Source organism: Syngnathus leptorhynchus, chromosome 17 (genome assembly GCF_054491065.1).
Source record: "Syngnathus leptorhynchus isolate UIUO chromosome 17, UIUO_Slep, whole genome shotgun sequence".
Lineage (NCBI taxonomy): Eukaryota > Metazoa > Chordata > Actinopteri > Syngnathiformes > Syngnathidae > Syngnathus > Syngnathus leptorhynchus.
In genome coordinates, this window is record NC_141211.1 from 4,156,737 (window position 1) to 4,181,942 (window position 25,206).

The window sequence follows — 25,206 nt, forward strand, 5'->3', positions numbered from 1 at the left end:
GGTCGTGACAGTGCAGAATTTGAAGAGTTAATAAAGCATTTATTCATCCACATTCATGTTGTCCCTTATGCGATAGAAAATGTTTTATTAAGATATAGAAGATTTTAACATTTGCATTGTTATATTATCTGGTCTGTAATGATTCACCTTAATAAAAATATGATTTAGTGAAAATATGGTGGTATTGAAAATGCCAATTGGAAATGGAATAAATTGATCAATTTTCAGTTCAAGTGGAGAGGATACATTTGGCAGGTCCGTTGGAAGCACAATACTTTTTAAAATATATATTAAATGAAACATTACATTTCAATTTGAATTTTCAGTGCAGCCGTCAATTTTCAACACTGTCCGTGCAATTTTTTGCAATCCCGGTAGGTGGCGTAAGAAACATTTTAAAGCTATTGAGCAAGGGAGCGGATTGCTAAAAGAAAGTGGGCGGCGACGTGGTGGAGCAAACATTTAACACGATCAAGACTCATGTCATCCAAAGGAGCGCATGGATCTACCTTTACGCACCAGTGCTACCGCGCCTTTGGATGCTGCGTACTCTGAGACAGGAGCTTGAAGCATCTTAGAAATCGAAGGTGTTGTACATTTAACCGCAGTCGGTCGGAAGCAAAGCGAAAACCCCACCGTTCGTCTCCCCACCCGGGCTTCGTTGTTGGCGATGGAGCGGTGGAAAGGCAGAGTGGCCCTGGTGACCGGAGCCTCAGTGGGCATTGGAGCGGCTGTGGCCCGGGCACTCGTCCAACAAGGCATGAAGGTTGTCGGATGTGCCAGGAACGTCGACAAAATCGAGGTATTTCACTTCCATCATCGGCTATCATGCAATGCGTGAGTTGCCTCATAGCATTAGTGCAATGCGGTGTAATATATCTAACCAGCTAATGCACGTAAACCTGCCTGCTAACATTAGCTTTACAACTTAAGCTAACGTTTGATGATGAGGGCGAAAATTCGTGTGCTTTCATGCGACAATATCAACAAATAAAACATTTTTTTAAATTACATTTTCTTGTTTTGCATTCAAAATCATATACTGCCTACTATCTATATCGATCTATCTGTCAATTCTATCTAGATGTCCATCCATGATGTTTGTAGTTTGTTTACTTACAATATAGATGAGAGAATCAGAATATTAGAAACACCCTCAGTGAAATGAGGTAGCACCCAAGTGGCTATTTGACACCACAATGCTAATGTCTTCAAGTCTTGGTGAGAGCATTTTTATTTAAGCAATCTTCTGCAGTGAGGTCACAAGAGTAAGGAGTTGAGCAATGTCCACATTGATGTCCACTTTTCTCTGTTATCCTTCAGAAAGGTGCTGAAGTCTGCTAAGCTGCGTGCACCACTATCAAGTATTACAACAATCGATCGTACTATGAATGGACTGGTGTTTATTGTTTATCACTTGTGCATGTTCTCCCACTCCTTGTTTAGGTATACTGACTTTCTGCCACATTCCATACACGCATGTTAGATTTATTCAGGTCTCTAAATCATGCTGAAGGCCTAGGAGCCAGATTTGGCCTTCTTCTTAAAATATATACCAACATTCCAAATTGTATTCACTTTTAAAAATGATATTGTAAGCATTTTTTTTCCCCTCTCAGTAAAACCCTTTTGAAATGAATGTAATAGCTATCCTTTACTTTGTTGTGGTTATGTAATTTTATAATATAATGTCATTCCCTGTCCCTGGAGTTTGCCGTCAAGTATTAATGACATCACAGTTTGTGATGTCATTTTCAGTTGACAGCAAGTGGTAAAATGGCCGCCCCCTGAGATGGATAAAAATAGGTGGATTTTGCCTGTTTAATTCATATCACGAAACAAAACAAGTGGCAAAGCTATGAAAAGTATTTTTATTATTTATTTATTTATTTTATTGATAAAAATTGCTTCAACATTGAAATCAATGTGGCATTTCTGAGGTTAAATTGCCTTTGATCATTCGAATCAAATACCCAGATGATTAGGTTAATTCCTTTCCGAGTGGCGGGCATATTTTCTGTTAATAATAGTGTTATCTTCATGAAGCAGACATTCTTGCACCTCCCACTAGGGCCATAAGGCACTGCACCTTCCTTATCTTGTCAGCCAATAATTAAGCCTCCCTCTGTCTTAAACTGTCTTAGCTCTATCAATGGCGCGCAACAGGTCAACTACACAACGACATTTGTGTCTTATTTTATATGCTCATGTGAGTCTAGACCGTTTGATCGTTTTGTCCGATCTTTATTCTCGATGATAAACAATTGACTATTCAGTGGTGTGAAATGGTGTTGTTGACAAGCAATTCTATTTCCTAACATAACAAGGTGCCTTTACATGCCCACAGTGAGTGTGACTTACGCAATCGACTACTCACCGTCATTCTTACTTTAGTCACATGTCGTCTTCTGTCAATAGTTAACCTCATTGCTTTCTGTCATGTACTTGTGGAAGCCTCAAACAAGGTCACTGCATTTCCAAATAGGAAATCATTCTTTGTGTTGTTCTTTAATCATTGGGGGGGGTCAGGAAAGATCTAAATATGATGCAATAGCAATCAATACCAGGATGAGTGATCAATTGTTATCACTTCTATTTGATGGTAGCTTTGTTTTTGTTTTTTTGGCGAGATGTGAGACAAAGCTAGTATTGTACGCTCGCCGCTGTGTCAACTGGGCTGTAATGGGCCGTGCCAGAGCAAGTGTGGGGGGGATGCAAGTGTCTGTCACTGAGCGATTGTTCTTGACTTCCTTTTGGTGTGTATTTCTTTCACGGCTAGGAATAAAGACATTCTTGTTCTTACTGTATTAGAAAGGAGCAGATGTGAATGTAGATGGTGGAGTCAAACGTTTGTCTTCATTTGGTGTGAACTCGGAAAGTAATAAGACTTTTTTTTTGAGTACACGCGGAGGGGGAGGGGGGAGAGACGTGGTCGCTATGGGCTTTCTGCAGGAATGAGAGCGATGAGGTTGCATCCAAGTAGCAACAATCCACTTTCACATGAACTCTTTTCTTTTTTTTTTTTTTTTTAGACGGATAGATGGTTAGAGTCCAATTCTTTCCTCAGAGGTTTTAAAGTAGGCCCAATTGATTGAAAGCTTCATGAAACTGCAAAGTTAGCAAGACTGCTTTTTGCTCAATATGCATTTGGAGGACTCGACCTGCGTCTGTGTGTTTTGATGTGTGTGACAATGTGCGATCCTTAAAACCGGCATGGCCCGTATGTTTATGATACCTGCTTACCTAGTGACATGTAGTGTAAATATAATTATCACAAAATCTAGTTTTAACACCTGAATTTAAGAATAGTTTATTAGGGAGAATAATGAAAAGGTTTCAGATCCATTCAGTGACAGTCTTTCTTTTTTTTCTTTTTTTACCATTGGGATTAATTTGGGGCCAGTTTTAATCTTGGTGGTGAAAAAGTTTATTTATTTATTTATTTTAAATTCAATCTTTTGTTTCTATTTTTAACCTTGACCCAAATACTTGAAGTGATAAAGTCAATATTGTCAGGCATTTTGTTACTGTGTTATTATGTGATTGCCCAGATTTTTTTTTTCCCCCCCGAATACGTCTAGGCCACCTCATGTCGGTACCATTTGGACTGTCCGTCTTTTTTGATGACACAATAAATACATTTCATTCCGGAAAGCATTTGAAGCGGGTCAGGTCAGACCTCTTTATTCTTCGATATCGCTAGCAATTTTTATTATCATTCATCTTTTTTTTAAATAATTGAACCGTTTCTACTAGTCTGTGATTTCAAAACTAGTTATTAGCTGACTACAAAAAGAAGTTTGACACCCCTGATCTCGAGGATCATTTGTCGATGGTTGTGGCTTTCATCAGTTGTTTGCCGTAATCTCATGAGGTCAATGAGGCTGGACAGCTCGGTGACCCCTATGACCCCCCCCCCCCCCCCTTTCTTGCACCACCGCTGTGCTGTCCTCTCCCCTCTTATCACTTTTCAAGGTTTACTGGCCTCAACACTCCCCGGTCGGGGCCTCCTGCGATTCCTGTCCTGTCTTGTTGAAGACGCTTTATGCATGTACACAACTAGTATGTTCTTGATCAGGGAAGGTAGAGAGCCACAAGCTACTTAAGCTGGATGGTATCATATTACATGCTAGTGCTGGGCATTAATGCTAGCAGTCAAGCCTCCAATGAAAAATTATAGCAGTCATCACTCCACCTTCATTTTATAATCAGCTACTTATGTTCCAATGAGAAGAAACCTTAAAAACAACAACAAATATGTCAACCACCTGAGTTAGATGAGGCATGTGATGTATGGAAAGGATCACAAGTGAACTTCAAGCTTCAGCATGTCTCTACTCCAAACAAAAGAAGCATTTATGTCACACGATTACCGTGTGAACATACCAATAAAGGCCCTGCTCTCATCGTTGATCCTACTGCTGACACAGATGTTCCATGTTGCTTGGCCTCCCTGATTCATCAAGACTTTGCTATGGTGGGGGAAATACAAACTTACTTTGCTGTCACTTCCCCTATCTCATATACTCTCCTTTTCATACTGCACTTAGCACAGGATGACCCAATGTGTCCTCGAGTGGACGGCGCCATGTTGTGGAGTTTGCTGTACCCCCTTTTTTTTGTGTTTTTTTTTTTACATTATAAACATAACCAAGGCTTTCCAGATACCTGCTTATCTTCCCATCTTGATTAGACTTTTCCAAGCATAGTGCTATAAACCCATCTTGTTCAACCTTTAGACCTTTTTACTTGCTGTCAGACTTAACTATCCACATCACGGCAAAGCTAACAGTCCACAGCTCACCTTTAACCCCCATTAGGTTTCGATAAGGCAACTCGAGTGGGCCCGATTGGCGCATCGAATCAAAGCCGGGTTTGCTCCTCCGCCGAGCGCCGACTTTAATCTTACTAACTAATTTTCTCGCTCTCAAAATACCGCCCTGGCCTTTTCTTCTTTCGCTTTCTCCTGATGCTCTATTTACATACGTCACTTTAAGGGGGCCCCCCCCCCCACTTCCTCCAGGGGTCAAAAGTGACAAAGGTCACACTCTCTACAGCTAGAAACAAATTGTCAGTGTTTCAGTGTTTTCACAGATCTGTTCGGCTAATGCCCTTCTCTGGATAATCCGGGCTAAACAGCTTACAGATAGTAAGGAAATCTCCAAGTCTGAGATGAGGTGCTTAATTATCTATATGCTCGGAAAATATCAATGATCCGACTTCATCGGGCCGCGCAACTTGCTTTCACTTTCAATTCTGAATCCAGCGGATGCTTAACAAAGCATAGCTAACGATACCTAACGAGTACCTGTCATGTTTTTGAGGACACAGCATGCTAACCTGCGATGGTTCCATCTCATAACTGGCACCAGCAGCTAGAGATCAGGTGATTTGTGCAGCTATGTCTGGCAGGCTGCTGGGTCCGTGTCAGCTTGTTCCAAATCCCACTGCGCTAGACGGACAGCTGACCTGCTCATGCAGCGTGACATCACACCACAACATCCAAAACAGACCTAAACAGTGTTAGCCACATTAATAGTTCAGCCCCAACCAACCGTTAAATATATTTTCCAATGTATTTTTTTTTTATTTATGTCTTTTAGAAGCTGGCAGCGGAATGTCAGAGCGCAGGTTACAGCGGCACACTAATCCCGTACAAGTGTGACCTCTCCAACGAGGAAGAGATCCTCTCCATGTTCTCCGCCATCAAAACGCTCCACAAGGGCGTGGACGTGTGCATCAATAACGCCGGGCTGGCTCACAACGAGCCTCTGCTCAGTGGGAAAACAGAAGGCTGGAGGAATATGATCGATGTGAGTGATCGGTACCGAGATTCGCGATGATGCAAAAAAAAAAATATTGGCTCGGATCAGCAGCCCTGGCACAGCAGAGGCCCGCTTTTGAAAGCCTGCACTATTTCCCCTTGTTAGACCCCACTATTCGGGTTCATTGACCACAAAGGAACCCCGTGCTGTAAAGTTTCCAGGGTCCAGCATTGGTAATGCTGGTCCATCTGTTGTCATGGCAGCCCAAATGACCCTGTAGTGCCAGTGTATTATTTTTAGCTTGCGTTTAATCTGCACGCTGACCCGATTTGGTCACCTTGCCCAAGCTTGCTTCACGATGGAATTTAACCTTCCGTCCATCAGCGTCTCTACAGGAGAAGCTTAGATTGACAAGCGAGGGTCTGAATCGTAAATTATGATGGGGCCGACATGGAAGGCAAAGCTAAACAAAGAGGCTCTGTTAAATGCACCAAAAGTATTGGGACAAAACCATTGGTGTAAATTTGGAAGCAATTGGAGAGCCGTTCAAATGTTGATTTAATTCTTTTCATATTCAATATCATTTAACACAGTCTAAATTATTATTATTATTATTTTTTTTTTGCACTGCAGGTGAATGTCCTAGCCTTGTCCATCTGCACCCGGGAAGCTTACAAATCAATGAAGGAGAGAAACGTGGATGACGGTCACATCATTAATATTAACAGGTAAAATTGGAATTCTGCCCCACAGTTCTGAGGATAAGGATTCAAATCCATACTTATCACTTCATCTGCTGTATTGAATTTTTTATTTTTTTTTATGGTGTATTCTCAACTTTTACTGTACTTTAGTCCTCCTCTTCCTGTTGCAGTATGAGCGGGCATCGAATGGTCCCAAGTGCTGACAAGCATTTCTACGGTGCCACCAAATATGCAGTGACCGCTTTGACAGAGGGAATAAGGCAAGAACTAAGGGAAGCAAACACCCACATCAGAGCCACTGTGAGTGTGTTTATAACGTTATATGGTGAAAAATATTTGATGCATTATCCGTTGCACACGCTCATAAATGTGTCACATTCCTTTGATAGCTGCGTGTGAAATATCTGGAGTCATTGTAATTTGGGTGATATTAGTTGTATGCAATCCATTATAAAATATAACTCATTTCAAATCAAAACTCTTCAACTGCACAGGATTTTTGTTGAGTCATGATTTCTTTTTTTTTTTTCGTGTAGTGTATATCCCCCGGGATAGTGGAGACTGAATTTGCCTTCCGTCTCCACAACAATGATCCAGAGAAAGCAGCTTCAGTGTACGAGAGTATAAAAGTAAGCAAAAAAAAAAAAAGTCCTTTATATCTCCAGTTGTAGTACTTTAACTTTTTTTTTTTTGTGTGTGTGTAGTGTTTAAAAGCAGAAGATATAGCACGTGCGGTCACATTTGTCCTCGGTGCCCCTCCTCATGTCCAGGTGATGCCCTTTTTTTTTTTTTTTTTTAAATGCACCTTTTACTTGATGTATCTTTTATTGACGTATCATCATTTTCCCTGCAGATTGGAGATATTCAGATGAGGCCAGTCGAGCAGGTGTCCTAGCAGTGAAACAATAACCAGACGCTGCAGAAGGAGCCCAGAAGTCAGCAGCCATGGTGACTCAATAGCGACCTCTGCTGAGCAAGGGTAGGAGTTGGGTGGAATCATAAATCAGGTGGTCGGATAAGAAAAGAAAGAGCGCAAGGAGTCAAGAAAGGCTGGATGGAGGAAATGAAGGGTGTGGATGAAAACCACAGTGAAACTACTACTGAATGCAGCCACCGGTTGTTTGTTAACTGAGACCACTCTAAAGTCCTTGCTGTGCTTATGTGGTCATCCATATGGCCATCATTTCAGATGAAGACTATGCTATTGACTGCACTTTTTCTGTTTTTTTTTTTTTTTTTTAGGTCATATTACATATCTATTTGAAAATCCAATTGGACCGGTAATTGTCTGTTAATAATTTTTATTTCTTTTTATAATTATTTGACCACTTGATTGATAATAGATCTGCTGTCATAGAAAAAAAAAAATAACCATAAAAAGTACTGTATTGTTTATTTAACTATTTAATATTCTCTAAGGCCTGACACTTTGATTTATAATATGGATATACTCACGTTTTTTTTTTTAATCTGTTCAAAAAAAAAACAAAAACAAGGAAACATACTAATGATACAATTTTTTTTGTCTGCATGTGTTCCACAATCTAATAATTATACACAACATGACCCCGCCCCTTCCCCCCCCCCCCCCCTTATGTTTTATACCCACCATCGATTTTAAATTAAAACCGCAGATAGAAACGAGTCCTCTACTCGAGAAATGACATTAATTCACGTCGAGCACTTTCAGTTAATAAACTTTCGATGAGTTATTTAAAGGCAGAATTTACAGATGGGTTACAGGACTATGTATTTAGGTTTAAATGTACACACGCAAGTACAGTATGTCATTTCCGTGGGATGTTATCAAATACTTCACATTTATTGCCTGCCTATATTCAAACTAGACAGTGTCGATGCCTATACTGCATAAGACTTTATAATCATTGTAAAATGTCAAGGAACCCTGTGAAGTTTTTATTACACTATACATCCCCCCCCAAAAAAACAGCATGACCTGTGTACCTGATAACAGACATTTGTCACGTTAATCAGAAACATATCATTTGACCTAATAAATAACTTGCCCACACTGAATGTATCTCTGGCGCTTTATTTAGAAAAGTTTCTGCTTATGGAAGTTAACTGTGGTTTGAAATACTATGCATCTAATTCTTAAATACAAATACAGTACAGTAGAAATATTTACATTCACACCCTCGTGGACCATTATAGGTCGATCAGAGAGACAATAACTGACACTGATTTGTTTAATTAAAAAAAACAAATGCAAATAAATCTCTTTAATTGGCCTCGTCTGGTAGTTTGTAGTCGGTACTGATGGTGTTACTGCTGATGACGGCCATGTTTGGGTAGCTATCACTTCCTCCCCTTTCACGATACGGTATTTTGGATTTGTCATTCAGGGAGTATGGTGTGATGGACAGCTTTAGTTTCTGTGGAGCAATGAGGGAAGTACCAGTTTTACATCTTGCATGTACAGCACAAAAGCCATCACTGTTTCATTACAGTATTATAGAAAATCAAACAAAACACTGCAAAGGATTTTATCAAACCATCCAGATGAAGGAATAATTTCATGTCACTATGATATTAATGGAATAATCCACCGCCAGAAACATAATCCCCAGTTCACTCACTGAGCTTTTCTAAAGTCCCATTTTTATTTTGCTATTTATTTATTTATTTCTTTATTTATGATGCAGGCCCAACACAAATTTGTAAGTATGCACTATTGTTTGTCATTAACTCAATAGCATCATGATAAGGACAATAAATATTTGATTAAAATCACATTTATGCCCAAAATATGTTGCAGTTATAATTTTATTTTATTTATTTTTTATTGGGGATGTAATTTCACTTTCAGCACATACGATTGTTTTTTAACTGTAAATTTGAAAGTAGGAGAGAATGATGCCTCATTTTGACTGCAGAGATTACAAAGAGATTATTGAATGTCGCAATCCTCTATCATTCCACATTACGCCTACAGAAAGCAACGGCTTTGGATTCAATTTATTATGTACATCTTTTGACATGATGCGATATTGGGACTTTGACTTTGGGGACTTTTACGTATACAGTGAGATTGATTTAGTTTGGTAAAAAAAAAAAAAAAAAAAAAGGGATTTGTTGAGATTTTTAAAAATGATCCATTTCTCTTACTCTCTCATAATATATTATTTTGAATGTGTTTGTATGATTTTTAAAGTGTATTTAAAAACTTTTGCTGAAGGAATATTCCAATTGGATATTTCAAGGTGTGTGTGTGTTTAAACAGTAAATATATTTCCATCACCTGCACAAATGATCCAGGCAGCACCCACAATGTGTGAATGGTGCCCAGCGGAATCCAAATCATGGAGGCCATGGCAATGACCCAGCCGAGCCCTTGAGCCCAGGGAGGGAAGACGTAGGTTTCATAACGAGCCGGTTTGAACTGGATAATTGAAAAAATGAGAATAACCTGCCCCCCCCCCCAAAAAAAAATACATTGAATATTAGCTGTACTTCAGATTGACATAATACAAATCGTCGGACTTACAGTGACGAGAAAAGGAGCAATGATTTGCCAACATAGTCTGAAGAAAATGTTGGGCCTTTTTCCAGTCATCTCTTCCAGGTTGTCTGATAATCGATTCACACCTAGACAGCAAAAATACCCAAAATGTGAAGTGAGTTGAGTTCAGATTGCGCAGATTCATCAAATAACTTTTTTTTTTTTTTTTTTTTAAATACTGACCATAAAACCAACAAATGCCTATAACCTCAAAGAATGCAAGGAACATGATGGACACGATGGCAGTGTAATGATCCATCAACTGGAAAACATAAATCCCTGCCTGCAGAGATATGAATTGTCTGTCAAATATAATTGTGAATTTCACACATACAGGAAAAAAAAAAAATCTTTTACCTGCGTCACATTAGGAATTCCAAGAAGACAAGCGATTCCACAAACTGCTAGAACTAACAGTTCTTTCTTCTTAAAGAACTTCAGCAGAGGTTGATTGGATTGATCCATCAGACTGGTCACCATCACTTCAACCATAGCAAACTGGTCAAATGAAAAAAAAAAAAAAAGGTATTACCTGATGTTTATTATTTGAAATATTCTGTGTGATATAATCTACCTCACTGTCAATTCCAAGAAAAAGCAACATGCAGAAGAACATCACAGCCCATAGTTGAGGTACTGGCATACTGGCAAAAGCTTGTGGGTAAACAACATAAACAAGTCCTGGACCTACATAACAAATCGATATCATAAATAAATTTAATTGAGACATTCAAGATGTGATTGCTGGATTTATTTCTTCACTTACCATCCACAGCCAACTGGGCCACCGGAATGTCTTGCAAATGCGACATATATCCGAAAGCAGAGAATATAACGAAACCTGACAAAATACTGGTGAGGGAATTAACGATGGATATCGTCAACGTGTCCCTGTGTGAAAAGACACAAACGATATAAGATATGTCAAGCAAGGACTCATCGGAGTGGTGAGTGAGGCTTTTACTTAATAATATTATTGTTGAATGAGTTATAGCTAGACATAGCCATGAGGAAACCAAATCCTATTCCGATGGAGTTAAAGATCTGAGCTGCAGCGTTCACCCAAACCTGCAAGCAGACGATACATTTTCAATTTCATCGATATGCTTAAAACTCTTCCACACAAATGAATCTCCCTCACCTCCACTGAGAGAAGTTTTTCCCATTGTGGCAAAATGAAGAACTTTATACCCTCAATTGCTCCAGGAAGTTGCACATTATTAACTAGCAGGGCAATAAGGATAACGTATGGGAGTAGCGCTGTCAGGTACACCACCTGTAACGTATATTAAGAAGGTCATTGGAAGAAGCATCATTTCATACTTGTGTCAACTCCGCTCACTTTGCCTGTGGATTTGGTCCCCTTGAAGATGCAAAGATAGATGAGGATCCAAGCAAGTATGAGAATAAGCAGAAGGTCCCATCGTACAACTCCGGCTTCTTCGATTCCCGTTGTTTGTTGCAGGATCTTATATCTTCACAGAAGCATGTATGTAAACATGGAACAGATTAAGGACATTTCTATTTATTTCAATGGGAAAAGATGCTTTGGGATGTGTGTTAAAAACAAACCTCATCTCAAAGCAGCATTATTCATATTTCACGTGTATATATTGATATATTCTCACAACTGTCTATATATTGAATTGCATGCAAAAGAGAAGTGACTAATATTTATACAAGTGTCCTAAAATTGAGTTTTGACCTCTCCTATCATTTTGACTGATATCATTCACATGGCTAGTGTGATAAGCTCACACAACACTGTTACGTCGTTCTCCAGGTTATTTCTTTTGGGAAAATTTGCTTTTTAAAGTCTCCCAGCCAGTAAAACATACTTGAAGAACTCCTGGCTGGCCGTCGACGAGTAGCTGTTGTTTGTGGCGTGGTTTGTACAGTTTGGAGTGTTCCACGTGTTATTGCAACCCTGCCAGGGTAGCGGCACTTGAAAGGAGCTGAATAGGTAATAAAGGGCCCAAGTAATGACCACGTTATAATACGTGCACATGATGAAGGAAATGGCCACGGATGCTACTCCGACACCTGTGCGATAGAAATATGGATTGAAAATAAAACAGTAAAATTGTCATGGCTCAAAGGATTTGTTGTACCTTTTAAAAGAGGGCAGAATTGCGCAAGAGCATGGACAGGCCCTCTTTTGGTGTATTGGCCGACCGTCAACTCCATATGGAGGAGAGGGATCCCCAATACAAACAACATGAGAAGGTATGGTACCAGAAATGCACCTACAGGGAGATGATTCAAGTTCATGGCTTGATGTTAATGCACCTGGAAATGAATCTATAAAATGCCAACTCAAATGTTTGAAAAAAAAAAAAAGGATTTGATCATTTTCAAAATATTTGATTGTGGAGTGATTCGAGCAAATCTATCAGTTTTACTGTCAAGTTAAATTTGGTAAGTTTCGGATTTACTCACCTCCTCCACTCCTGAAGCAGAGGTAAGGGAATCTCCAAATGTTGCCCAGGCCCACGGCGGAACCGATGCCCGCCAGAGTGAACTCTATTTGCCTGCTCCATGTCGGTCTGCTTTTTTCCTTGCTCATGTCTGCCGTCGGGATCCAAGCGGTTGCTCTTCTGGGCCCTAACTCCATGGAAAAGGCTTTTGTAACTCTGGTTGACATCACTTTTTATTATCCTTAATGATTAGCAGAAGGGCTGCCGGTGGGCTATTCGTAAGTCCATTCAGTGGCTCGGGAAGAGTTTAATGTTTGCCATCATAATTCTTCGAAGCATCCAATCATTCATCCATTCATTTTCTTTCATTTAATTTCAAATTATATGTTGTTTTTTCCTTTCTCCTGTAAAAAAAAGTTTTCAAACTTTCACTTTTTTCCAGATTTAACTAGTAATAAATATCAATCTCTTTAATATATATCCTATCAACCAAAATAAAGTGTATATATTATATGATTATATATATTTGTATATATGTAGATATATTTATCTATAAAATCTGTTTCTATTTCTATCTTGATTTTATAAATCTTAAATATAAACAATGCCATAGCTATTGTTGTTTCTTTCATTTGATATAAAATTGTTGAAAATTCTTATGGCCTGTTTTCTTCAGGAATACAATTTTAAAAATGATCTCGTGTGCTAGATAATATTTCCAGGATCGTGCCTGTTAGATCACCTTTCCAGGATGATACAAAGTGCACTTTTGACACGTGAGCCCCCACAACTGTGTGAAGTGGAAACTTGATAAGCATTATCATTCCTTTCGTAAATACATTATCTATACCCCAACGATAAGAATCAAATACAAGTTTGGTCCATGAGAAGGAGTGTTTTTAAAACATTTTTTAAAAAAGGTGCATAAGGATGTACAGTATTTTGTATATCAAACAAATGGATAAAATTACAAAGCATACAATTATTCTCATGGCATAGTATATGTGGAATTGTTTCTTGAGATCTCCTCAGTGAACATTTTAGAGTTGGAAATTGGTGGGAAAATGCGGAAGTAGTACAACAGCAAAAATTGGGGATGCAATTATTATGATAAATAATTTTGATGAAAAAGAACAAATAAAAGGCTTTATTCCAGGACCCTCTGAACTCCAAAGTAAATTTGCTTGATTGCTGTTTAGTATTTGTGAGCCATCTGCTGGGCACAAGAGAATACTGCTCAAAATGGGGGCGGGGATTCCAGATTGTGCACCATATAGTATTTTATTGTGTTGTATTTATTTTATTAAGCTATACAATTCATGTATACCATAGGGAGAAGGTGAATTGTGAGTGATATAGCAATTGTCTGTGAAAAAACTCAGATGGCATGAAAGCTTCCAAGTGCACAGACATGCAAGCAGGTGTTGACATCATACAACTTTCTCAAGCCTGCATGGAGGCATTGCTGTGATATCAACATGCTGGTCATATTGGGGCAATATGGGTCATGATCCGTGAGTAATGCTTATCTGGCTGTGTCAATAAATTGGACTATCAGGAACAGCAGATATTTAAAAGTGTAAAATAGTATATAAAAGAGACAAAGAAAAATCATTTCAAAATTGGTTCCATTTATTATTGTGAGCTATAATCAGTCCAAGGTAATTTTGAAATCTTTTTGATCCAGGAATTTAAATTAACCATTCATAGTGAAATTTTGACGATGAGATGTCTCCCTTATGAATAATATTAGTCGGGGATAAGCGCTAATTATTTTTTACTTAATTTAACATTTTTCGTCTCTCGCAGAAGGACACTATTACGTCATTTCCTCTGTTTGGGCGTTTGGGAAAGATATCCGGTAAATTAACGATAGTCATCAAGTTACCGTAAAATAAGAAACTGCGTCGTCAAAAATTAAAAGCTTCTGAATTCCTCCAATGCAGACTACAGGTGTTGACGTTGAGAAGAATTTATTTTGAAGGTTTTGAGCGGAAGCACTGATCGATCTTCCTCAGTGCAAAGAAAATCGATACGGGTGTGGGTGTGACGCGGAGCTGTTTCGTTGATGTTGTGTTGAAATAATTGTGAGGGTTGGAGGGGGTAAAGGGGGAAACCGTACATTTAACATCTTTTGGTGTCGAGTCAAAAAAATCGTTTTAAAAATGGGAAACTGTCACACCGTTGGACCAAACGAGGCGCTTGTGGTTTCAGGTAACGATATAAAACCGCGCGTTTCTTTTTATTCTTATTTAAAGCTCCGCGGCCTTTGCCTAGTTTATCCTCGAAGAAGGGATTTAAGAGGCGGGCCTTGGGGGGCGTTTTTTTTTTTTTTTACCTTCACTCGATGAATATCTTTTTCCATCGTTCGAAGTTCTTGTCACGAACATGTACATCAAACGTGCGTACGATGAAGGTGTGCACGTTTGACCAATTGACGTAAAAACAAAAGCTAATAAATCGTACCAAATACTACTACCGATTACGTAACGATTTCAACTGGTCGCTTTGATAGTCGGTTTTATAGTGTTTAAGCTATCTTATTTACATGTAGCACTAACACTTTCTAAATGTTATAATAAAATATAACATGCGTATAGCATATATTTTGTTCTACTGGTATTCGGACATTCATAGCAGAGATCGGACAATTTCCTGTTCCTCACGTGCTCCTGTTCCTATGATCTGTTTCCAAAATATGTTTGTTTTAGACATTATAATGCAAGACAAGGAGGATTTGTGTAAGGTTTGCGAGTTTATGACATGGCGAGTAGCAAGACGTGGCGATTGCTCCCTGCAGGGGGAATATAGCTGAATAAATTAGATTACAGGGGAGAGGCCCTTAAAGTCCCCTCCTGGTATCAGTGCGGTTGGTTGTGCACAACATAGAATTGCAAAGCAACAACTGAGAAACCATTTGAATCCCGATTGAGTTGGTATAGCTTTTTTTTCTTTAGATAATCAAATTGTGTAACTAAACCATAATAAAACTGATTTTGTAGAGACAATAACCTGCACAATCCTTCCAGTTTGCACTCTCCCACCCCTTTGGGAATTTTTTTAGATAATCAAATATAAAAACTAGTGGTACTAAACCACAATAAAACTGATTTTGTAGAGAAAATAACCTGCAGAATATTTCCAGTTTGCACCCTCCGACCTCATTTGACGATAGCACAGAGAGAAACTTTGGGAATCCAACTTCCCTACCCCCACTTTTATAGTATGCAGTCAGGAATGTCAGTTATGCCAGCGCTAGCCAGACATGAATCACGTGCCGCTCAGTGTATCTCTAAAGATTCTCAATCTGATTGGCCTTGACAAGGAGTATATTTTGCTCGTAAATCATGTGCCATCAACCTCCGTTTCTATAAAAGCCACAGGAATTTAATCATGTGCCTAAAAACTTCGAACAGCATTGTTTGTGGCAGAGATACTTCTCTTTTTCCAACCGCCGAAAAAACAACAACCTCTTGTTTTCTACAGTTTAAAGAAGTCAATACAAAACGGTTCAACATTCTATTTCGTGACGGATTTCGTTTAGAAACATTTCTTCCACTGTTGAAATTGTCTCCCACTTTTGTTACGGTTACAAGGAATATTTGTAGTGACCTTTTAACATTCGTATCAAATCAAGCTGTGCCTATGTGACGGCCATGTTGGTAGGGGTAACTTTCCAATTAAAGGCAATGCATAGACATTAAAAAAAAGTTATAACTTGCTTATTTCACAACCCAGTTTCATTAGATTGACTTTTTTGTCAATGCCAAAGCTAACAATATATATATTATTGTACCAGCTGTTCACACTCCAGAAATTTACTGACAACTTTGACCCTCCTAGCATAGCGTGAACGGTAATGTGGTCATGGTGCTATGAAAAAAATACAATTTGTTAGATGACATTTCTATTTTATTTCTTTCCATTATCAAACCACAGGAAACTGTTTCGGAAACTCTTGATTGCAAAATATTGTTTGCCTTTCGATCTCATTGAAGTCAATGTTGTACGATACAACAACTTGTACTTGATTGTGTTTGGGTAAATATAGGCGCGGGTGTGTCTGTAAATATAGTCCAGCACCTACCCCCCTTTTCTTCCTGTCCGTTAACATGACAGCTGGGAATGCCGACCTAAACACTCACAACACTGGAGATGAACCAGAGTCAGGCTTGTGTGACGTGTTTTTTTTTTTTTAACCAGAGCGTTTTCCTGACATCTCGTCTTTTACGTGTAGTTTTTCTCCTGCATCTCACAACTACAGTTCCATAAAAGCCAAGTTTATGATTATGATGTGATGTTCATTTCGTTTGTGTTGTTCCTAAGGTGGCTGCTGTGGCTCAGATCAGAAAACGTACGTCGTGGGAGGCTGGTCTTGGGCTTGGTGGCTCATCTCGGACATTCAAAGGTAAGAACGGTTAGCCCAAGCGTACCAATGGTGGGAAGTACATCATTTGATATTTGGCTTCAGTGACTCGATGCGCCCTTAAATCCATCGTCACGTTGCAGTTGGGAATGATGACACGGCAGGAAATGGGAATCCATCATTTGTCAGGTTTTAGGGAAAAGCGATCCGATATTTTCCGATTGAATACCGTCTGAATTCAACCGTGTGCACATCGTACGTTAGTCTCATCTGCTTATTTTTCATTTGTATATTCCCCAGCTGACCTTTGTCAGATTCTATTGTGGCTGGATGGTCTTTTCTAAGCGTTCAGTGTGTTTATTTAAATGTTTAAACATTGCTCACCACTCTCAGATGGATTTAAGCTCCAGAAAATCTACTTTAACCATTTAAGTTAACCTTTTGCAGATCTTGCAGCTTAGTATTAGGAAAAGCGCTCGTCCTCCTCCCAATGTTTCTATTTGACGTGCATTTATGCAACATTTTTTGTCTGTTATATTCCACTTGCTTGGACTAACTCGTGCTTCTATTAATTTGCTTGGGCCGGGCACCTGGTTTGAATATATTCATGTTCTAATGTTTGCTCGTCTCCCTGAGAAACTGCTTTTCTGTGTATGCCTTAGCTCCGACTGTGTCCGCTTCAGGTTACCCATTTCCAATTAAGAACCTCACTTCAGTGTTGCTCGGTAACCACATGGTAGACCACAAAAACAACAAGAGTCGAGTCAATGCACGGCTGGATGAACTATCTAAATTCACTAAGACCTTACTGGCCAAGATTATGGTCACGTGTTTTTTGTTTTTTTTTCCTCGGAGGATGACAGCAGAAGGAAAGCACTCGCTCATCTCTCGAGTCACGAGCACTTGAAGTAAAAGGTTGATGCTTGGGGGTGGGGATGTGTGTGTGTGCTCAAGACACACTCTCTTCCCGCTTCTGATGCAGCAATCATGTTAATGTTTGGGCCTGTGACTCATTGATCTGGTTCTCCTGGAAAGGAGGAGGAGGAGGCGGTGCGGTTGATGCTGCCTTTTAAATCCTTCTGCCTTTTTGCTCCTTTGTACAAACAGTCCTGATTCCTTTTAAAAGGACAGTCCCATTATTTTAATCAGACGATGCAAAAAAAAAAAAAAAAAAAAGTGCAATATTTACATTTTGTTTTTCTGAATAGAAACCATTTTTATACAAGACATTATTCAATGCTAGAAAATGTTACAGACCCGTTTTTTTGTTTTGTTTTTGCAAATACTATTCCTATCAGCACTGACAAAATGAACAATATGCGGCCGAAGCAAGAGCAGCGAGGTTTCAGGTTCTGACCTCTTTCTCTTAACCTTGGTGACTGACCCTCCCTAACAGCTGTTGTTCAACTCACTGTTTTGCCTCTGCTACTCCGGCCTGCCTCCCTGTCTGCGTAGAATGTCTCTGGAGGTTATGACCATCCTCTGTCGCTGTGAGAATATCGAAACCTCGGAGGGTGTTCCCCTGGATGTGACTGGGGTGGCCCAGGTAACGTATGAGACCACCCCCGGGCAAAACCCCCCAAAAAACAGCAGTTGGCTGGTACTCAAGACCAAGAGAAGATGCTGCAAAAAAGTGGCTAAGCTAATTAGCTAACACCTGTTTGTGTGTGAGAGTGAGCGAGCGTATGCGTTCCTCTGTTTTCTCGTCTCGGCGGCCACTAACTTTGCCGTCGAGGCGCACTCTGAAAAATTCTATCGGGGATGCCTTTGGAAACTGAGCTGCATTTCCAAATCAGCAAACCGACCCGATCGATGTCAAAGGTTGCTTTTGGGGCGCATCACATACTCCATTGTTAGTGCTCTGGAGTCCTTGGGTGAATGGTTTCACTTTGTCCTGATTTTTTTTCATTTTCTTTTCTTTTTCCTCGTGTTCTCGCCCCTCCCTTCATTTGCTTCCCCCTTCCGGACATGCCTGTTTTTATTTTATATATTGTTTTCCACATTCTTCACAGGATAACGCTTGAGATTATGACCCTGCAGCCCAAGTGTGAGGATGTAGAGACAGCGGAGGGTGTAGCTATTACTGTCACAGGGGTGGCTCAGGTAAATCACCACACTGTTTCTTTTTGGGAATGCCAGTTCAGATTTAACACCCCCGCTCACCCTGTCGTCTCCCCTGCATCTCAGTGACTCCCTTTGGTCTGGCATCACCCCATAATCACGTCGGAGGTGCTTTCACACAGAGGGCTCAGGTTACAATACAAGCATTTATTATTAAAAAATAATTTAAAATGGCGTACGGAGACACTGCATGTTTTGCCCTCATCATTGAATGACATGGGTGTGGTCGAGGCTAACGGTAGCACTGGTTAGCATAAAATTGTCAGTTCTTCAGATTAGTGACAACTGAGCAGACTCCTTTTATATCAAGTTTTTTTCATTTCAAGTTTAGACAACGCGTCGGTACCCATAATAGTCGAGTCGATCATTTCAAATAATGCCAAATTATTTTCTAACTGTCCTAGTGTGACAACAAAAAGCGCCTTACCCGCCTAATCTCACTAATTCTAATCATATTCATTGCTTTTTTTAAAATCTTTTTTTCCCCTGTGAGCCTCCTTTTCCTATAAATTTAAGGGATCCAATAAGATTTGATCACCATCACTCATGCAGAATATTATTTCCAAAGTGTTCAAAGAAAAGTGGCAGTTATTTTAATTGTTGCAAAAAATAAAAAAATCTCTATTCTAAAAAGTATCAAAATAAATCCACCTGGGATTTTCACTTCAACAATATTCTGCATTTCAGTTCTTGATTTGGCTGTTCACAAATTTTTGTGTGCACGCCTTCTGTGTGTTTGAAAGGAGATGCCTCATTATCAGTGGTGTACTGTGTGTTCCTCTGTGTGTATTTTCAAAAATGCATGCTGACAATGAGCCCGCTGTCTGGAATGACCCTTCACTTTCTCACACTTCTTTTAGCACACAATTTCCCTCTTCCCCCCTGCCACAAAGCCTTTGTAGGGGCTCATGGCAACGGTAGTGACATGACCGTGAATTAGGAACTTGTTTAGACAGAATTGCCCATCCACTTAAAACTAAAAAGAACCACAGAATGCTTTGGCCTTTAGATAAAATTTGTTGACAGTACACATTTGTACAATTGGCTCACCAAAACAAATTCTTTGAGTTCAGTAAATTGAAAAATAAATAAATAGGTTTAAGTAAAAGTCATTTGAGTGACATTTCCTCTTCTAATCTTTGTTCAGAAGGAGGGGTGGGGTGGGGGGGCGTCAAGACACTACACTCACTTTTTCCATACTAGTTTATTTTAGGCTGAGCCCCAGCACAGCTCCCCCTGCTGACTCTTTTTGATCTGGCCTGCTGCGTGGTTGTCCATGTTGCACCCGACCTGTTATCAGTTTTTACGCCTTACATTGTGTGTCCTTCAATCCTGGTATGAGTGCATGATACCCACACCAAATGGTGTGACCACTTGCCTAAGGACCCAGCTCACTTATCTCTCTTTTGACGGCCCCAGTGGAGTACAGCATCGTGGCCAACCTCTTTTTTTTCCTTTTCTTTTTTTTTTTTTTTTTTTCTCATATCTTCGCCATACAAATGAGCTGTCAATGATGTCCCCATTCCCTTCTTTTATTTTTGTGTGCATGGGTAATGAGCATGATATATGAAATATGTTCAAGAAATGATACCGTAATGATGTTCCACATTTAATACAAATAATTGTAACATATCTATTGAGCCAGGGCGTGTCCACATGTATGTTGGTATTTTTTTTTAATATATATTTTTTTCATTTGTATTTTCCTAGCTCTGTCCGCTCACAATGGGGCAAATCTCCTGCCTCACATTTGGTGGATCTAAAGCACATTTTGGCCAATCAGAAGTATTTGTATGGCTGAAAAAGTGTTTTGGGGAAATATCTATATACTCGTGGACATGACCAAAAATATTTAAGTTAGTAGTTTGTATGGAATTATTTAAACCAGCAGCTGCTGTTCTCTGTAGCAAAAAAACAACAACAATGATATAGGACCCGAATTAATTTCAACAGGATTGGCATTTTTGCTTAACTTTTTTTTTTTTTTTAGCCATGTAAAGTAAAAAGTGTGTGGTCATTACTTTGTGTACGCTCAGCTGACAATTTTTGTCCACACTGACAACAGGTAAAGGTGATGACAGAAAACGAACTGCTGGGTTACGCCTGCGAGCAGTTCCTAGGGAAATCTGTCATTGAGATCAAGAGTGTCATCCTGCAGACTCTTGAGGGTCACCTACGTGCCATCCTTGGTCGGTATCTCATTTCTAAACATCCATAAGCTATTTTTATAAACACCTATGTGTCGTCTTCCAGGAACTCTAACTGTGGAGCAGATTTACCAAGACAGGGACAAGTTCGCCTCTCTGGTCCGAGAGGTCGCGGCACCTGACGTTGGCCGAATGGGCATCGAGATCCTCAGTTTCACCATCAAGGTGTGAGACTGGAAAGATTTATTTGTGATATTAGCCACGGCTGCTTTATGATTCACTTTTAAAGTGTATTTTGTTTAAATGTCTTTCAAACAAACTGTTCCTATTTATGTTGTTAGGATGTGTATGACAAAGTGGAGTACTTGAGCTCACTGGGCAAAACGCAGACGGCTGCAGTGCAGAGGGATGCTGACATTGGCGTGGCGGAGGCAGAAAGAGATGCTGGCATCAGGGTAAGAGGAACTCACAAATGTACCATCATTCCAAAAGTTTCCTTCACTCTCAGAAACTCACATCTCTTATTTTTGTTTTTCCCCCAAACAGGAAGCTGAGTGTAAGAAAGAAATGATGGATGTTAAGTTCCTGGCGGACACGAAAATGGCCGATTCCAAACGAGAGCTGGAAATGCAGAGAGCTGCCTTCAATCAAGAAGTCAATACAAAGGTATTCATTCAGATTTTCCTGATGACTCAAAAAAAAAAATAGGTTGAAGTAGTTTTAAGCTATCCCATCTCTCCAGAAAGCAGAAGCTCAGCTGGCGTATGAACTACAAGCAGCCAAAGAGCAGCAGAAGATCCGTCTGGAGGAGATCGAGGTGGAAGTGGTCCAGAGGAAGAAGCAGATCACCATCGAGGAGAAGGAGATCGACCGTACTGACAAGGAGCTCATCGCCACTGTGAAGAGACCTGCTGAGGCTGAAGCTTACAAGATGGAGCAGCTGGCTGAGGGCCAGAAGTGAGTCCTTTAGTCCACCTTGGTTGACGAAATGAAATGAGATCATTAATAGTGACGGCATGGTAGAAACTCTGTCACACCTCCGCCGAACCCAAAAGCGTCACATTGAAGGCTTTTCTCGCCCCTCCGCCAGGACCAAGAAGGTGCTGATGGCTCAAGCCGAGGCAGAGAAGATCCGCTGCGTCGGTGAAGCGGAGGCCGCCTCCATCGAAGCTGTGGGCAAGGCAGAAGCGGAGAAAATGAGGCTGAAGGCGGCAGCCTACATGCAGTACGGCGAGGCCGCCAAGACGGCTTTGGTCCTGGAAGCACTGCCCAAGGTCAGTCGCATTTATTCCGATTAAACGTCACATCACGACGTCCTTTGCATTCTGACGTTTCGCTAACGTCCAAACACTTCACCATGACGTCTTCACAAAATTCGACATACTATATATTGTATGGTCCAAACACTAAAAGATGTTCCCTGTGTTTTATTAGATCGCCAGCAAGGTAGCAGCACCTTTGGCCAGGACCAATGAGATCGTAATCCTGTCCGGCGAAGGCAATCGTGTGACAGGAGAGGTCAACCGTCTGTTAGCCGAACTCCCGGTTTCTATCAACGCCCTCACCGGCGTGGACGTGACCAAGGTACGCGTGGGTCGCTCTTGTCATTTTTCAGCCTCGATTTGATTTGGAGATTCCTCAGCTGTCTTATGTGTAAAGTAAATATTCACAATATGTTTTGCTTGGAATTGTTGAGGTATTTAAATGGCATTTTAGATACGTCCAACAGGGGGCAATACAGTTCCTTATACAGTATAAAATGTTCTTATGTGTTCTCTGGCCACAGATCCCACTGCTACAGAAGATGACCGGGCAGACAGCCATCTGATGAAATCCCCCCCCCCCCGTACACCTGACAAAACAGTATCTGCCTCAAGCATGACAACACTTGCTCCAACCTCTGACCCACTTATGCAAAACTGCCAGAACCACCAAATGAGATTTGAGCTATTTTTCTTTTTTTTTCTTTATGATTTTACTTATGCAAAACTGCCAGAAACACCAAATAAGATTTGGTTTTTTTTTTTATTTTTTAAATGATTTTAATGATCTCCTTAGCACTCAGGCCACAATTTTGTGCTGCAGTCCACTTTAATTCAACAACAAAATTCTAATTGCGCTGGAAAAAAATCCCAAATTCACTTGAGCTAGTTACAACTGGCAGTCTTTTATTCCCTCTGTTTATCTATCCCTGGATAGTAACATCAGCTATACTCTTATCATCTTCTCACCTGCTCTTCATCCACCGCGATGGAAAAATGGCTGGCCTATACAGAATATTACTACTGTACAAGGATTATAAAAAATAGAACCACTAGTAGCTTGCCATCCCCTCGCCTGTCCAATCATCACTCAAGTGCCCTAAACCTTTTTCGGACAGTACTTGTCATCCAGATCCCCCTTGCTGTCGGGTATGCTTTTTTTTTTTTTTTTTTAAACTAACACACAAAAACGTTCTTGAACATCAAGCCATGTTGAGGAAGGGTAGCCTTTAAAATGAACCTTGGACGCAGGCTCACCCATCACTCGTGTAGTACATCGCATGGCATGTGGTGGACGCTCAGGGCTACTCCTGCTACTCAAAAACTTTGCCCCCCCCCCCCCAACAAATTCTTTTTGTGCAAAATAAATGTGAGCAAACGCATCTTTTTTTACTTTATTATCACAGGAATGTTTACGCAGTACAACTGTGTTGTTTTTTAACCGATAAAAAATAAAATAGTGCTTGGTTTGTTGTCATTCAAATAAACCTTTTACTAACAGTAACTAACAAGTGTTGCATGTGTATAACCTCCTCTTGACAAAACTGACAAAATAATTGGACTCTTTTGTAATATCTGTAAAGTGAGGGCAAAATAGTTTGACACGGTTTTTGTTTATTTTTCAAAACAAAGTGGGAAAAATTCTTTTCTGTGCCTCCCCCCGTTGAGAAAAGGTTTCACTGTATGCGACAAAAAGGTGCTGTGTCATTATTGTAACTAATCTTAATCGCAAATCATTTAGCGAGCCGGCTGCTAGCTTAGAAGTGGAGTATATTGTTTGTAATATGTTTTGTACACAGTGCCTTTTGTCTAAAGAAGAGGTTATGAGTATGTTGTGACTATTTCAATCCTACACTTGTCGAGCTGTTCATTTCCGCGCGAATACTCATTGTTACCTGTCGATGTGAACGTTGTACATGCATACCTGTCCGATTTACTTTTTGTACTTGTTCAGCTTCACGCATTTGATAACTCTCGGTAATAACCACATACATGGGAACACACAAAAAAAAAATATGTAGCTGCAGGATTTAGTGTTGCTTTTTTTTTTTTTTGGGGATTCATATCAGCACTTATTTGTATTATGTTATTATATATATTCGATGCAAAAATAAAAAAAGTTGCAGCTCTAACTTCCAAGTAGAGACCATGTGGATAAAGACCAAACCTTAGACCTACGCCTTAAAAACAACCTTCATTTGTATGTCATAGAAGGAAAAAAAATTATGAGTTCGATTTCTATTTACGCTTCTCCTAACTCGGATCTTTTGACAAACCTATCCAGCATGGCGTTTGAAGCACGTGTTCATGTTACTCTATGTTGTGCGCCATCCTCTAATAAAATATATACATACCACAATATTGAAGCCTTCTGTGTACTTGTGAAAATATAAATGTATTTTTTTGTTTTATAGAAAATTATTTTCCTAAACACAACAAAAAAGGCTCTACATTTTTTTTAAATCCCGAATAAGATCCACTAATAGATCAAATTAACGGGAGTGGAAATGTATTTGTCAAGCTTTTTAGAGCAGATATGTTAGTGAAAGAGCAAACCACCCTGATAGTCTGACATCTTTCTTTATCGGGGTCTGCAGATCCACTAAAGCAGGTGCCACACCCTAACTAGTGATGGTTACCATGGAAACAGCCAGGCACCATGTTATGTCCATTGAAACACAAGAGAAGCCGTTGAAATATGTTTTCCTGTACTTAAACCTGCAGCATTTTTTTAAATAGTGTGAGTAAAAAGTCACCTACAAAGTTTATAATTTAATAATAAAAAAAAATCTATGAACTGTCTCATGCATCTATAAGAATGTGATGCGTGACATATCTAGTACAAATCTAAATCCTCGAATTTTGGGAGGGTAAAACCATTAAGTAGAAAAAGTCAGATAA

General features: G+C 39.7%; 3 protein-coding genes across 4 annotated transcripts; 2 read left to right on the forward strand and 1 right to left on the reverse strand.

Moving 5' to 3' along the window:
* The first annotated feature begins 127 nt into the window (after positions 1-127).
* dhrs11a (dehydrogenase/reductase 11a) lies at positions 128-8,506 on the forward strand. The gene is made up of 7 exons (XM_085935255.1): positions 128-802; positions 5,604-5,813; positions 6,399-6,493; positions 6,640-6,769; positions 7,006-7,098; positions 7,174-7,239; positions 7,323-8,506. Exons 1-7 carry the CDS (start codon positions 671-673, stop codon positions 7,362-7,364), a joined length of 768 nt encoding a protein of 255 aa, XP_085791381.1. The 5' UTR covers positions 128-670; the 3' UTR covers positions 7,365-8,506.
* On the reverse strand, positions 8,450-14,819 carry LOC147043231 (sodium- and chloride-dependent GABA transporter ine). Of its 2 annotated transcripts, XM_085935237.1 has the most exons (14): positions 14,748-14,819; positions 12,432-12,596; positions 12,104-12,238; positions 11,831-12,035; positions 11,335-11,467; positions 11,134-11,268; positions 10,957-11,060; positions 10,759-10,883; positions 10,567-10,679; positions 10,350-10,490; positions 10,176-10,275; positions 9,978-10,078; positions 9,732-9,899; positions 8,450-8,865 (listed from the first exon to the last, which is right to left on the reverse strand). In XM_085935237.1, the coding sequence occupies exons 1-14, from the start codon at positions 14,803-14,805 to the stop codon at positions 8,713-8,715; spliced, it is 1,836 nt and encodes a 611-aa protein (XP_085791363.1). In that variant the 5' UTR covers positions 14,806-14,819; the 3' UTR covers positions 8,450-8,712. The 2 variants fall into 2 exon arrangements, with proteins under 2 accessions (XP_085791363.1, XP_085791364.1); XM_085935238.1 differs by lacking the exon at positions 14,748-14,819 and having other exon boundaries at positions 12,432-12,636.
* On the forward strand, positions 14,432-24,666 carry LOC147043232 (flotillin-2a). Its single transcript, XM_085935248.1, has 11 exons — positions 14,432-14,623; positions 16,736-16,817; positions 18,788-18,878; positions 20,962-21,085; positions 21,150-21,268; positions 21,385-21,498; positions 21,590-21,709; positions 21,786-22,000; positions 22,134-22,317; positions 22,478-22,627; positions 22,830-24,666. The coding sequence occupies exons 1-11, from the start codon at positions 14,575-14,577 to the stop codon at positions 22,869-22,871; spliced, it is 1,290 nt and encodes a 429-aa protein (XP_085791374.1). The 5' UTR covers positions 14,432-14,574; the 3' UTR covers positions 22,872-24,666.
* Positions 24,667-25,206: the final 540 nt, after the last annotated feature.

Coding starts and splice junctions, on each gene's coding strand:
- LOC147043231 (XM_085935237.1), bottom strand. CDS start 14,805: ATGTACATGTTCGTGACAAGAACTTCGAACGATGGAAAAAGATATTCA. Junction 11,061..11,133: donor AAAAACTTCTCTCAGTGGAG/GTGAGGGAGATT, acceptor GTCTGCTTGCAG/GTTTGGGTGAACGCTGCAGC. Junction 10,884..10,956: donor TTCAACAATAATATTATTAA/GTAAAAGCCTCA, acceptor CTTTTCACACAG/GGACACGTTGACGATATCCA.
- LOC147043232 (XM_085935248.1), top strand. CDS start 14,575: ATGGGAAACTGTCACACCGTTGGACCAAACGAGGCGCTTGTGGTTTCA. Junction 16,818..18,787: donor CTCATCTCGGACATTCAAAG/GTAAGAACGGTT, acceptor CATTCTTCACAG/GATAACGCTTGAGATTATGA. Junction 22,001..22,133: donor CAGCTGGCTGAGGGCCAGAA/GTGAGTCCTTTA, acceptor CCCCTCCGCCAG/GACCAAGAAGGTGCTGATGG.
- dhrs11a (XM_085935255.1), top strand. CDS start 671: ATGGAGCGGTGGAAAGGCAGAGTGGCCCTGGTGACCGGAGCCTCAGTG. Junction 803..5,603: donor GGAACGTCGACAAAATCGAG/GTATTTCACTTC, acceptor TATGTCTTTTAG/AAGCTGGCAGCGGAATGTCA. Junction 6,494..6,639: donor CACATCATTAATATTAACAG/GTAAAATTGGAA, acceptor TTCCTGTTGCAG/TATGAGCGGGCATCGAATGG.